The following is a 13,257-nucleotide window of genomic DNA, read 5'->3' on the forward strand; positions in this document are numbered from 1 at the left end:
TTATGTCCGGGTTCCCAGGAGCTAAAGACGTGTCCAGACAGCTACTCCTCCAATGCCTCGAGCATGTTTCCCCTGAGCCCTTAAGACGTGCCATCTCCTCCAGCCCTTCACCCCTACATGCCCGTAGGGGTGCTCCATTCTAACCCTCCAACAACTCAAGGGGCGAGTGAAATAGTGAGGAAGAGAAGAATGGAGGGGCATGCTCAGCTCCTGGCAGCATGAACAGTCAGCCCCAGAGACTAAAAACCCCCTAGCGCCCCTCTCCCTGTCCCCTCACCATCAATAAATAACCACCTTCCCCCCCCCTTACTCAGGCCGCCCCGCTAAAGACTCTTTTCCGATGCCCGCAGGAGACCAGCAGGGATGCAGCGCCCCAGGGGCTCAGTTGGAAGATGCGGTGCTGCCCTCCGCCTCGCGCTTGCCTTTGCTGCCGGGTGTCTCCACCGCCCCGCCGGCCTTGGTCTCGCCGGGGACCGCCGCCGCAGCCTCCTCTTTGGCGCCCTCGTGGGTTTTCATGTGCTTGGCCAGGTGGTCGCTGCGCATGAAGACTCGGCTGCAGACGGCGCAGGGAAACTTCTTGGTGCCGGTGTGGGTCTGGAGGTGGCGCTGCAGCTCGTCGGAGCGCGTAAAGCGCTTGCCGCAGAAGAGCCAGTTGCACACGAAGGGACGGTCGCCGCTGTGCCACCGCAGGTGCGCCTTCAGGTGCGACGTCTTGGCGTAGGCTTTCCCGCAGCCCGGGATGTGGCAATTGTGCAAATGCTTCTTCTTGCCCCCATCCGGCCCGCATGGAGCCCCCAGTCGCTCCGCCTCCAGGCAGTTGGGGCAGCGGCACACCGTCTGCCCCGAGCTACGGGGCACCGACCGCCGGGAGCCTTTGGGTCGGGCCGCCGCGTCCAGACTGGAATCCAGCCCCTGGGACTCTGGCGCCGCGGTTTCCAAGGCCTTAGCCCCGTCGGGGGGCCCGAGGAGGTGCTGCCCTCCGGCGGCTGGGAGGAGGTGGTGCGGGTGCGGGTGGGGCGGTGGAGCACAGAGCTGGTGGTCTCCGACGTAGCCCCCCAAGCCAGCCGGAAGCGCTCCCGGGTGGCTCGGTGAGGTCAGCGCTCCCTGAGTGTGGGGGAGGTCCATCCAGCTGGTGCCCGGATGAAGGTCCCACCACGAGCCATCCTCCGTGCCTGGGTGAGTTGGCCGGAACCACGATTCGTAATGGTGTGACATGTCCGGCTGCAGAAGCTTGGAAAAGGGTCCCGGAGCCAAGGGACTGTCGCTTTCCAGGTCCTCGCAGGTTACCCGTGAGGAGACCCCAGGCAGCTCATAGCCCTGTGAGAAGTCCACCTCCGGGCCCAGCGGGAGGCTCTGCAGCTCTCCAGGCTGCAGCGAGGAGGGGTAGTCCCCGGCCTCCGGGCTCGTGTGGCCCTGGTATGTCTGAAGAGGCTGCAGGTCGAGGCGCGGCGGCGATGCGTGAGGCGCGTCGGTGTGCTGGCTGCCCAGAGAGCCACAGACAGCGGTTAGCATTGCCGGGATGGGATGGGGCAGGGACGGTCAGGGGCACCTCAGGTGGGACCTAAAGGAAGAAAGAAGAGAAGTGAGGAAGGCAACCGGCTCACTTTCCTTCCTAACCCAGATCCCCTCTCTGCAAAGTGCTCCTTCTGGGCCCCTAGGTGAAAAAGAGGGGGTGTGCCTCTGGGTGGGGACTATAGATCATTTAGAGCTTCAGAGTGCTAAGAAAGGCCTGAGAATGAGAAAGTTTGGGTCAGGGCACAGATGGCCTTTCCTCTAAGTGATCCCTCTCTTAGGATTCCGCTCATACCAGGGTAGCTGGTCACTATGCCAGCCAGAACTCTCATCCCCACACTGGCTGCCTGGGCATTTCCCCCTGCATATCTGCTGCCAACCTAAATGGATGATCTAAGTTCATCTCAGCTTCCCCAGTCTAAGTCAGGACACAGATTCGGGGAGGTCTGCTTCTGGAACTAGAGGTGACCTGCCCTTCAGATAACCCAGGGCAGGTCCTGAGCTTTTTGCAAAGGCCAGTCTCTTGGTTGTCTTTGCCCCACCAAACCCACTCCCACACTAGACCCCACTCCTTTCCTTCCATATGAAGCTGGGAGGGGTGAGATTCCCCAGAGCAAGACAAAGGGTTTACCCAGAGAAGAGGCTACCACTCCCTTAAGGGAGGCAGCATCAATGTTTAGAAGAGGCATGGAAGGAAGCCCATAGCCAAGTACCTAAGGTCAAGAATTGCCCAGTGCTCACTCATATCAGGGACATGGACAAATTTTAGAAGCTCCTTAGGCGATTCTAATGTGCAGTCAAGGGTTGAGAGCTACTGCTGTGAACTTGTTCTTATTTAAAGAAAACCAAATTTGGAGCAGTGATTTGAATGAGAATGTTCATTTATTCAATCAACCAACATACACTATGCCAATACCTCTATGAAGGAGGTCTCTTTTCCTAAACCATTAGAAACCTAAGGCCCAGCCAAAACCTAAAGACCCAGCATGGGTGTGGTGATGCAGGCCTGCAACATCAGCACTCAAGAAGCTGAAGCAGGAGAATGCAGAGTTCCAGGCCAGCTTGGGTGGACTACAGAGCAAGACAAAGGAAGGAAGGGAGGAAAATAAGAGAAAAAAAAAAAAAAAAGAGGAAGGTGGAGCTGCTAGGTGTGGTGGTGCTGAGGCAGAAGGACTGTTAGTTCAAGGCCAGCCTGGGCTCCACAATGAGACCCTGTTTCAAAAATATAGAAGCCTTAAGCCCTCAACCCTTTCTTCAGCACAAATCTGTGACCTGAAGGTCCCAGGCTACTCTCTATTTTTTCCTAGGGCCTGGGAGTCTTGCTTATGTGTGGGGCGGTGTGGAGGAGGCTGTGATTTAGGGCTCCGTCTTTTTCCTTTCCCAGGCTGGGCTCAGCTGATCCTACCACCTTACGCCTCTGGAACCAGGGAGGTGGCACCGATAGTCTGGGAGAGGCAGGGTAGAGCAGGGCTCGGGCGCCTACTCAGGGTCTGGCTGCTTCACCACAAGAAAGGAACATGGTGAAGCGGCAGGAACCGAGCCTCAGGCCCGGGCGCGGCAGCCCAGAAGGGGTTGGGCAGGAGTAGTGAGGCCTGGGACCCTAATAGCTTTTGGCGCCTGGGAACTGCCCCAGGGTCTGGGGGATGGGAAGGCTAGGACGACCCAGGCTCCTGAAGGGCTTCCCCGACCTGAGCCCAGGCCTGGAGTGCAATACCTGCTACCAACATTTCAGAAAAAGAAAGCTGGGCGAGAACCCCAGTTCCCAGTTAGAGAAAGGGGGTAGAGACGCCCGTATGTCCAGTAAGTCGGCTGCCTCTTCCGAGTCCCAGTTGCCCAGGCGGTGGGGACTTCCGTTCTCTCGGTTCTCAATGTTCCAATCCTCCGGTTGTCCCAGTCGCTCCAGTTTCCCCAGTTTCGAGGCTCCTCGGTATCTCCAGTCCCTCCCGTCCTCCCGGTTTTCCTTCCGTCGGGGCTCTCAGCCCTTCGGATCCTTGGGGATCACGCGCCCCCTGAGGTCAGGAGAGGCTGCGGCGCCGTAGGAGCTTTCCCCTGATCGCACGGCGCACCCCTGGCCACCCGGAACCGGGCTCCTACCTGCTGGCTGCTCTCGGGCTCTGGGCACCGCAGGCTGGCGCGCTACAGACGGGCGCTCATGGGCCCTGCGCGCTGGCCGGCTCTCCACGGCGAGGGATGGAAGCGGAGGGCTAGTGGGGGCCGCGACCAGACCCGGCGCCCGACGGAGGCAGGAGAGCCCGCGGGAGGGCGGAGGGCGGGCGGGAGCCAGCAAGCCAGCGAGCTAGCGAGCGAGCGAGGCCAGCTCCGCCCGTGACTCACCGCGCTCTCTGCCTTCATCCTCTCCCCAGCGCTCCTTTTTCCCCCCAACCCGCGGCCCCGCCCACCTCACCTGCGGCTGCCTTTAACCCTTGCAGGCTCGGCGGGACCGAAGGCCCGGCCCCGGCTCAAGGAGGGGGCGGGCGAAGAGGAGGGATAGCTAACCAGGCCATCTCCCTTTAGCTCCCTCCCTCCGCCCAGGTCCCCTCCACTCCCTGCCTGGGTAGGGGGTGTTTTCTACGTTCTGAGACCCTCCGGGTCCAGCGGAAAGCTAGCCTGGAGCTGGCTCGGTCCGGCGGGGGACACGACTCAGACCCTGGAGAGATGAAGGGAGGTGGGTTCTGGGGGTACTACAGAGCCATCCTTAGGGAGCGCCTGACCCATCCGTCCTGGCCGGGCAGCGGAGGAACTAAGATGATTGAGAGCCAAGTATATGTCCGGCTCACCCCAGGCCTGGGCCATCGGGAGTGTTTCTGGGCTACACCGCTGCCCTCCACCACCCCGTCCGCGGAATGGCCCCCTCTCGCATGCCTTTTTGGGTGATCACCTCGTTTCCAACCTCTTCCCCACTCTCCAGTCTCGACCTGCCTCCAACCCGTCTCCTGGGCCCTCTTAGGGTTCCCGCTCCACCTCCCCTTAGGCGGCAAGCGCCCCCCCCCCCTTAACTCTGCCTGCCTCCTTGGCGTCCGGAGGTGCTGAGCCTGCGCCGGACACCCTCGCACGGAGATCTCAGGGTTGGTGGGTCCTGAATAGCCCTGGGAAGAAACATTTCAGCGAAGGATTGAGCGACCCTTTGCCGCTAGTTGGAAGTCTAGAGAACGGTCTTGAATTCCTTAGAAAACAAACGCACTTACACAGAGCCACATTCCGGTAAATTTTCAGGGCGTGTGCCTTTCCCATCGCTTCCCAAGTCCACTCTTTAACCTCCCGAGTGACCCTTTATTATGGGGGATTTCTGAGCAATTTTCGTTATTTCTTTCGTTGTAGTGTTTGGCTTTCTCTATGCCCTCTTTCCGAGAGTTCGCCTGTAATTTAGGTTGATTTAACCTCGACTACACAGTACCAGTTTCTTCCTTCCTTCCTTCCTCCCTCCCTTCCTTCTTTCTTTCCTTCCTCCTTTCCTCCCTCCCTCCCTCCCTCCCTCTTTTCCTTCCTTCCTTCCTTCCTTCCTCCTTTCCTCCCTCCTTTCCTCCCTCCCTCTCTTCCTCCCTCCCTCCCTCCCTTCCTTCCTTCCTTCCTTCCTTCCTTCCTTCCTTTCTTCTTTCTTTCTTTTTTTTGGCTTTTTGAGGCTGGATCTCATTCTGTAGCCCTAGCTCAGTTGGCCTCTAACTTGCAACAATCTTCCTGCCTCAGCTTCCCAAATTCTGGGGTTGTAGGTGTGAGCCAGCATACCAGGTTTTCAGTGTTCATTAAACCCCCATTATTTTACCTGTCCTACTTTCCCGTCTGAGACGCACTGTGGTATGACTATGGAGCAGCTTAACTGATTCCACAAGCCATTTTAAAATCAGCGGCGGATATTTGTATGTCTGTGTTGTTTCCCCAAATATGCAGATGTTCCTAGCCAGTCAATGTTTCCTTCATTTGAGCATCTCCCGTTTTCTAAGGCTCAGTTTCTTCTGCACAACCTGAGAACAAGTTGAGAGGTTCCCTGGGGGTGAATGATATAACACCTAAAAACACAAAGTTCAAGGGCCCCTGCTAGAAACAAAATAAACACTTAAAATTTTTAAATAAATTTGTTTCTAGAAATGTGTGTGGATTAAGGCATATTCACAGAGATTTTCGGACTTAGAAGTTCACGAACCTAAATTCTAGCCCCAGCGCACTCGGGGAATTTTTTAGACTGCGGTGGAGGATCAGGTTGCTCGAAACTTCAGTTTCCTCAGCCTCCCTGGTGGGTGAAGGATGGACGTTTTTAAAGTGAAAGACATCCTAGGGGACTGGGATTTGTGATCTGTCTGGGGTTCTCTCTTCCTGGCACTTTGGGTCTTCTAATGAAGATTCTTAACAACCGCTTGGATTCTTCCAAATTAACACTTTTTGCCAACACGGGGGTCCCTGGCCACTCAGCCTCCAAATCCTGGCTAATGGGGTTTGCATCCCAGTTCATAGTCACCTCTAGAACCGAGTTAGGGGGTCATCATATGGGGAGCAGACCCTGACCTGGGTGACTCTGACTCCTGGTTTAAGACTATTTAGACCCTTGGTATTTCTGCCTCCCTTCCCAGCTGTCCGCAGTTGTTGTATCTATTGCTATTAAGGATGGGTGTGCAGGGCTCAGTCCCCACTTCCATTTATAAGTGCCAGACTGTCTTATCTTCTTGATGCTGTCCATCTTTTCTTGGAAAACAATAGGGAAAAGAATAGCAGAATCCCCACCCCAGGTTCCCTTTAACCCTGCCCCATCCACATCCATCTGGGGTCCGCTAGAGCAAAGACTCTGCAACTGCCTGTGGCTCATCAGCATGAAATTCAACAGTAGTGAAGCTGGCCTTGGAAATGCTCAGCCATTCTGACCTCCAGCCCTGGCTATCTCTATCTTTCTCTCAGATCCCAGGACTTCATTCCTCTGCTTCCAGCTCTTTCTATTCCCTATTGCTAGATATTTTCCTACTTAGTGATAGCTGTGGTCTAATACTGAAATGACTGCCAAGGTCACCGTAGCTCATATTCTCATCTAGACTCAAGATTGATTTGCCCACCACACAAACTGAGATCTGCCCAGAACTTGGCCCATTTCTATTCCTTTCCTTCATTCTCTAATCAAATTTCCCCCCAGGAGTCCACTCCCGGTACCTGTCACCCCTCTTCCCAAACCTCTTTTATAGTGAGTGATCCTTTTTGTGCTTGGAGCAGCCTCTTTAGTCTGCATGTTCGTCATAAGCAGGATTTATTTATTGAGTACCTACTATGTGCAATCCAGGTCCTTCCCACAAATATCTCTAGTTTTCATGAGCATGCAACAAAGTAATTATTATTATCATTCCCATTGTACAGATGAGGAAGCCAGGGATCAAAGAAGCTAAATGACCTGCCCAAGATTACCGAGCTATTAAGAGACAGAAGAGGGGAAAAGCGTTCAGATACGTCAAGCTCTAAAGCCTACATTCTGCCCACTACTCTGTCTGACCTCACTATGACAGAAATGATGGTCCTAGGAGTATGGATCCCTTAGGTCCTAAAGGTGGAGGGAACAACATTTTTAAAAGAGCCCTAGACCCAAGCTACCCACCATCTTGTGTCTGATAGGGCAAACTGACTTATTGAAATATTGGGACAAGCCACATTCCACATAAGTGGTCTCTTTCAGACCTCAACTTTCCTATGGGGATTGCACTATAAGGAACTGAAGATACAGCTCAATCAGTAGAGGGCTTGCCTTGCATGCATGAAACCCTGGGTTCAAGGCTCCTTAGCACAGTATAAAACTGAACATAGAGATGAAGACCTGTAATCCCAGCACTGGGGAGGTAGAGGCAGGAAGATCAGGAATTCAAAGTCATCTTCAGCTATATAGTAAGTTTGAGTCTAGCCTGGACTACATGAACTCCTGTCTCAAACAACAATAACAACAAAATTGTTCTAGCAATAAAAATATTCTAATCCAAGCCTTCATTTTACTCATAGGAAAACTGAACCCCAGATCAGGGCGACAAGCATTTCAAAGTCATACAGCAAGTTAGAATCAGGATAGACTAGAACCCTATCTCCTAATTCCTGGGTTCCTAGTTGCTCCCTTTTTTCTACTCCTTCCCCCAAGCAGTACCTCCAAGATTGCAAGCTGGTGACCCTGGATACCAACACATTTTTCCTTTCTCCACTGAACTCTCCCAGATTCCTAGAAAACCATGTAGAGTCCAGAACTAGAGTCAAATAATTTTATTTTATTTATCCTTTATTCATTCAACAAACATCAAGAGTCTGCTAGGCCCAAGCACTATGCTGGGTGCTGATTTTTAGAAATTTTAGAAATCCAAATATCATTAGCACCCGCCATCTTTTTTTAGTCTAAAAGCTGAGCACCTAAGTACAGTGCATGTACATGGTATGCATGTGTGTATTTGCAAATGTGTGCATGTCATGCATGTGTGTACTTGTGTGAGTTTCTTCCACATGTGCCACATGTGTGCAGAGGTTCCTCCCTTACATGTCTGTGGGTGTTCTTCATGATCTTCCATGCAGTGTATGTGCCCTGCCTGTCTGTTCATATTTGCCCACTCTTTCTCTCAAAATGAAGTCCCCAGTCACAAATCCCTGCCCCACTTCTCCCCCAGATCTCAGCCCAGACTATTCCAAAAACCTCCCAGGGATCTTCTTTGGCTCTCCCTCCTTACCAGATCTCTTTTTTATCTGCCCTTCCCCAACTGAGAAAATATTAAATCTTCCAGACCTTTCTTTATAATCTCCACTTTAAAGTGAAGACCTGGTCCTTTTTACAGAGGTTCCCTGTGCTGGATAGAGAACAGCCTTTCTTACCAGTCCATGGAGCCCAGAGCTGGCAGCAACAATGAGGGGCAAGTGGGGTGACAGGAGAGCCAGGCTTTATAAAGGAGGCGACAGTCAGAGCCAAAGAGGGAGGTGGGAGAGCAGGCAGGATGCTGCCAAGTCCTCGCAGCCTTAGAAGCTTTTAGGATAATCCAGGAAGCAGTGGCCCCACTCTCCTGGGGGAGTGGTAGGGGGTGAGAGCTGAGTCTCTTGGGTCTGCCAGGAAAGGAGGATTTTGGCTAGAAGAGGCAGCCGGGGTGGGGGCGGGGCAGGACTCAGGATTTCTTCCCCAGGGTCCAGTGGGCAGTGGGAGAGGGACCAAGTGGTTCTTGCGGGATGGAGGAAATGGACAAACACATTGCTAGAGATGAGAGCTCACTATGCTGGAACTCTCCAAATTCCACCCTCTCCCCCAACTTTGAGGTTTTTCTTCCATTGACTTGGACTTGGTGGGAAAGAAAAGAAGTTCCACTTTAAGGACTTGAAACACAAGCACAAACACACACACACACACACACACACACACACACACACACACACACACACACACACACACACACACACACAGCTCCAAGTCAGGCTTTCCCTGAAGAACTTATGGTTACTCTAACACCTCTCCTCCCCCTCCCGTTTCACATCCCCTTTGTTCACATCTCATCTTGGAGCTTTGCAGAGGAGCCAGTGTAAGCCACCTTTTGTGCCTGGGACCTCTCTTTGTCAAATGGGGACAGAGGATCCTCTCTCTAAATGAGCATAGGCTAGGTGGGTTGGGATAGGTATAGGGTCATCTAAGACTAGAGTTGAAACCTGCTAAGGACAGCAAGTCACCCTGAGCCACAGGAGAGTTGAGACACTGGAAAGGTGAGGAGGGAAAGGGAGCGATGATCTGGAGATGAATTCAGGTGCCCCCCAAGTATTTACAGGAGCTTAATTTTAGGGTGGCCTATTGACTAACTGGGGCATGTCCTGGAGCAGAGAGGGACACGAGACCCGGAATTAGAAGAGATGAAATGGAAGACTGGCTTCCAGAAGCTTTCTGAAGCTGGACATTCTGACCCACATAGGAGAGCAGACATATTCCATTCCCAGCCACTGGCCCATGCCCTTGACACTGAGAATGGGTGATGCAGTGCAACCCCCCAACCCAGTATCCCAAGGCTTGCATGTTACCTCCCTCCCACAAGTGAACCAGGGAACCCTCACCCCAACTCCTCTTGCTCCTCCCTCTCCCCCCCAGCAATCTCCAGACTGGGGATTCCCAGGCTCTTCATTAGGTTTTCAGTAATTATCACATAAAGGCCCCAACAGGTTCTTCCTCTCCCCATTTCAGAGATGAGAAAACTGAGGTGGCAAAAAGCCACCTATCAAGCAGGAGAGAATATAGTTATGGGGTCTTAGGAAGCAGAGCTGTACCCTTTCCTTCAGTCTACAAAATTAGGAGGAAAGGCCAGCACAGAGGTAACTGTGAGGCAGGACCATGGATGGCTCCAAGGAGGGGCTTCCCTGTCCCTCCCCACCTTGTAGCCCAGAAAATCCCAGAGAGGGGGGAAGGCGCTCAGGAGACCACACAGGTGGAGTAAATAATGTTAATACAGGAGCATTATCACCAGGGCATTTCCTCATGGATAAATGTCTGAAATACCAAAGGATGCCTCCAAATTATAGTTAATTACAGAGTTGATTTGCATAAATTATAAGGTGAGCATACAAATTCTTTCAATCGGTTCCATATGCTTAGGTAGCAGGTCCAGTCCAGAAGATGGGAGAATCTAGGGTTGGGGGAGTTTGAGAGAGGAAAAGGACACAGTTCTGATCCTGGACCTGCAGGACCCACATATCTTCCCCCAGGGCCAGCAGATCAAGAGGGAGCATGGAGCTGATCTTGCTGGTGGGGAGGGGAGCAGTGAACCCAACTCAGACCCTGCTTGTCAGGAGAGCCCCCCCACCGTCCCTGCCTTTCCTCTTCTAGTCTAACCTCCCAATAACATGCTTTCCCACCACTGGTGGTTGGGAGAGGTTGGATGGGCATAGTGGGACTCAGAGCTCAGAGTGAGGGGTGACAATCTGGAGTCCCCAGCTCTGATTTTAGAGGAAGAACAGAGTGGGAGTTGGCAGTAGCTGAAGACTAGCTAGGTTAATGGTAGAGTCAGGTCCCTGAGGCTGCCTCTCAGTTCTCCCTGGAGCCACCTCAACCCCCACCCCAACCCCAGCTCTTTTCCAGAGCCAAAGCTCCATCTGAAGTTTGATGTTGCCGCTGCCTGCACCTTCCAGGTGGCTCCGAGGAGGCTCAGACGCTCAGACTCTTGTCTCCAGTGCCTGGGCCCATTTCCTCTGAGCTTGCCTCCTGTCCCCCTCCCTCTACCCCAGCTGCTAAGACTCTACTTCCTTCTCCAGCTCTCTAATTTGTCCCTGCTTCTCTCCCTCCCTCAGCCCCATCTTCATCCCTACAGGCCTGTCTGCAACTCATCTTCCTTCCATTCTTCTTCCCCAGTTTGCATGCCCCCCAAATCCCTGCACTCAACTGTCCCCTCTCCTTTCCCACTGACTGCTCCCAAGCTTCCTACTGCCTGCATGTCTCTGAGCTTCTCCATAGCCTGCACCAAAGGAGAAGCTACAGGATTAGTTGGGGGCAGTGGGGTGCTGAGGTCCCCCAGGGGTGTGGGGCTGAAAGCTTTTGTCCTCTCACCTAGAGAATCAGATGACTGGAGATGAAGAAAGCAAAAACAGTGCCTGCTATTTTGTATTTCATAATAATTTGTCGAATGATGAATGAATCGATGAATTGAATGAATGAAGTGTGAATGGGCACTAGCTGTGCAGATTTTAGGGCAGTGCCAACTTGCTGCTAGGAGTAACTTTAGTTACTTGCCTAGGTTCTCAGGTTTCCTATAGCTTTCTTTCTTTTTTTTTTTTTTTTTTTTCCTTTGCCATGCTAAGACAGAACCCTTGGTTTGAGCATGTTCCACAAGTGCTCTGCCACTCAGCTACGGCCCCAGCCCCTCCTATGGGTTTTCTGCCACCTCTGTGCCCACCACCTAAGTTGTCCTGCAGACCAATAACAGATTCATCATCCTAAAAGGCCACTCCCTCCTACCCTTCCAGCTTCTAACCCAGCTGGTAGCTCTCTGGTGCCAACTGTGACACTGCAGACCCTCATGCTTGTCCTCCAACTCCTCTGCAGTCTCGGCTTCCACTGGTTCCTATGCAAACCCATGGCTACACCCTGTTGGGTTCGCTGATGTTCTTCAAACACGCCTGGCTGCCTTCTGTAGCTCAGTCTATGTCCGTCTACCCCTGCCACCCTTCCCCACCTGGGAAAAGCAGACCATCCTCCAGGCTCCAAGTCTGCTTCTCCAGGAATCCGCTCTTATCAGCACATCAGTGGCTGATTCTGGAATTTCCCTAGCTGGATTGCCTCATGCCCTGTTTCCATGGGGCTCTGTCTTATCTTCCCTGCTGGTCCCAGCTTTTCCTGGGGGCAAGAACTATCTCTTCTTCATACCACACAGTCGTCCTCCTCCTAGGGCTTTTCTTTGTGGAGGGGTAGAGAAGCCACAGCAGAGAGAAATAGAGAAAAACCTCCCTGCAACCCAAGCTTCTAGAAGCCTCTCAGAGAGGATGGCAGTGAAAATAGAAGCCTAGGGCAGGCAAAAGATACAACAGAAGTACCGAAACCCAAAGATCTAACATGAGAATGGACACATAGCTTCCCATGTCTCCCTCAGTGGGCCAGCATTGCATGGTGGAGGTGGAAAGACCCAGAGGCTATCTGGGACAGGCAGGGTTGGTTGAGAATTGAAGGAAGATAAAGCTTTTTATTATAGCAGAGTTGCATGAATGGGAGCTGGGAGAGAGGGCTGGCTTCAGTAGCAGCCATGAATAAAGGCAGAGGCAGAAGAAGCAGAATCCTTTTATTCACTATGGAAGTTAAAATTCTTCTAAGGGTGGATGGATCCTGATCAAGCTGCAGCTTAAAAACAACATTCACTATCTCTCATTATTTACAAGAGAAAATCTATACTCTTTAGCCTAGAATGTAAGAGCCATTCCCCAACTGCCCTCTGGCTATCTTTCCAGCCATTTCCCTTCCCATTCCTCAGGCCCAGCCACAGGCAGGGGGCATGTGCTCCATCCTCTCTGGTTACCTGCTTCTGAACCCCACAGCGCTTCTTGTGTGAAATGCTCTTCCCCATTCTTTCCATTTCTCTGTCCAATGAGTTTTTATATAGCCTTTGAAACCCAACTCATGTTCTCTTCTTCCTCTTTTCTATGTCCCGAGTCCTAAATCCCAGAGCTGTCTGATGACTGGTTTGACAGTTAAGGACTGGAGTTTCTCTGTTGGTCCTTGGATCTCCCCAACATCTCAGTGACAAATATTGGATGCACAACCACTATAAATTGCTTTGGATTGAATTGCTTTGTAGAGCAGAAGGGACCACCAAATCAGAGCTTGGTGGGCTCTCTGTAAATCCCTTTGTCACAGCCACCCATAGGGACTTCCAACTACTGTACCATAGTCAGACCCTGACCCTTTCTCTTTCACCCTACATGGTACCCAGTTCCATGCCAGCCTGGCACAAAAGTCTCCATAAGAAGTCAGCCTCCTGGGTCCTGGCCAGCAGGGCAGGGCTGCCAACCTGCAGTCAGGGTCCATTCAGAGCCCCTGGAGCTGGATCTCACACAAGATCAATTAAAGAGGAGCTGGGTATCAGGACCTGGCAGGCAGAATAGGCCAGGGAAGGGAGGGCGGGCAGTGCCCTGCAAAGGGGGCCGGCCTCATTGTTGTGGTCTGTCTGGGAGATTCCTCCCCTTTTTAATTTGCTTCCTGATTGAGGGGTTGGCTCTGCCTGCCCAGCTCCCCCGTCATTATCTGCTGCCGGTGGCTCAGGTGCTGGCGAGCCTGGCGTGGCCCCTAGGTTATTACCT

At 52.7% G+C, this 13,257-nt stretch overlaps 1 protein-coding gene across 1 annotated transcript; it reads right to left on the reverse strand.

The window, feature by feature from the left end:
* Positions 1-310: 310 nt before the first annotated feature.
* Sp6 (Sp6 transcription factor) lies at positions 311-3,762 on the reverse strand. The gene is made up of 2 exons (XM_008838259.2): positions 3,607-3,762; positions 311-1,561 (listed from the first exon to the last, which is right to left on the reverse strand). Exon 2 carries the CDS (start codon positions 1,510-1,512, stop codon positions 382-384), a length of 1,131 nt encoding a protein of 376 aa, XP_008836481.1. The 5' UTR covers positions 1,513-1,561; positions 3,607-3,762; the 3' UTR covers positions 311-381.
* Positions 3,763-13,257: the final 9,495 nt, after the last annotated feature.

This window comes from Nannospalax galili, unplaced genomic scaffold (assembly GCF_000622305.1).
Source record: "Nannospalax galili isolate Female #2095 unplaced genomic scaffold, S.galili_v1.0 scaffold95, whole genome shotgun sequence".
Taxonomy (NCBI): Eukaryota; Metazoa; Chordata; class Mammalia; order Rodentia; family Spalacidae; genus Nannospalax; species Nannospalax galili.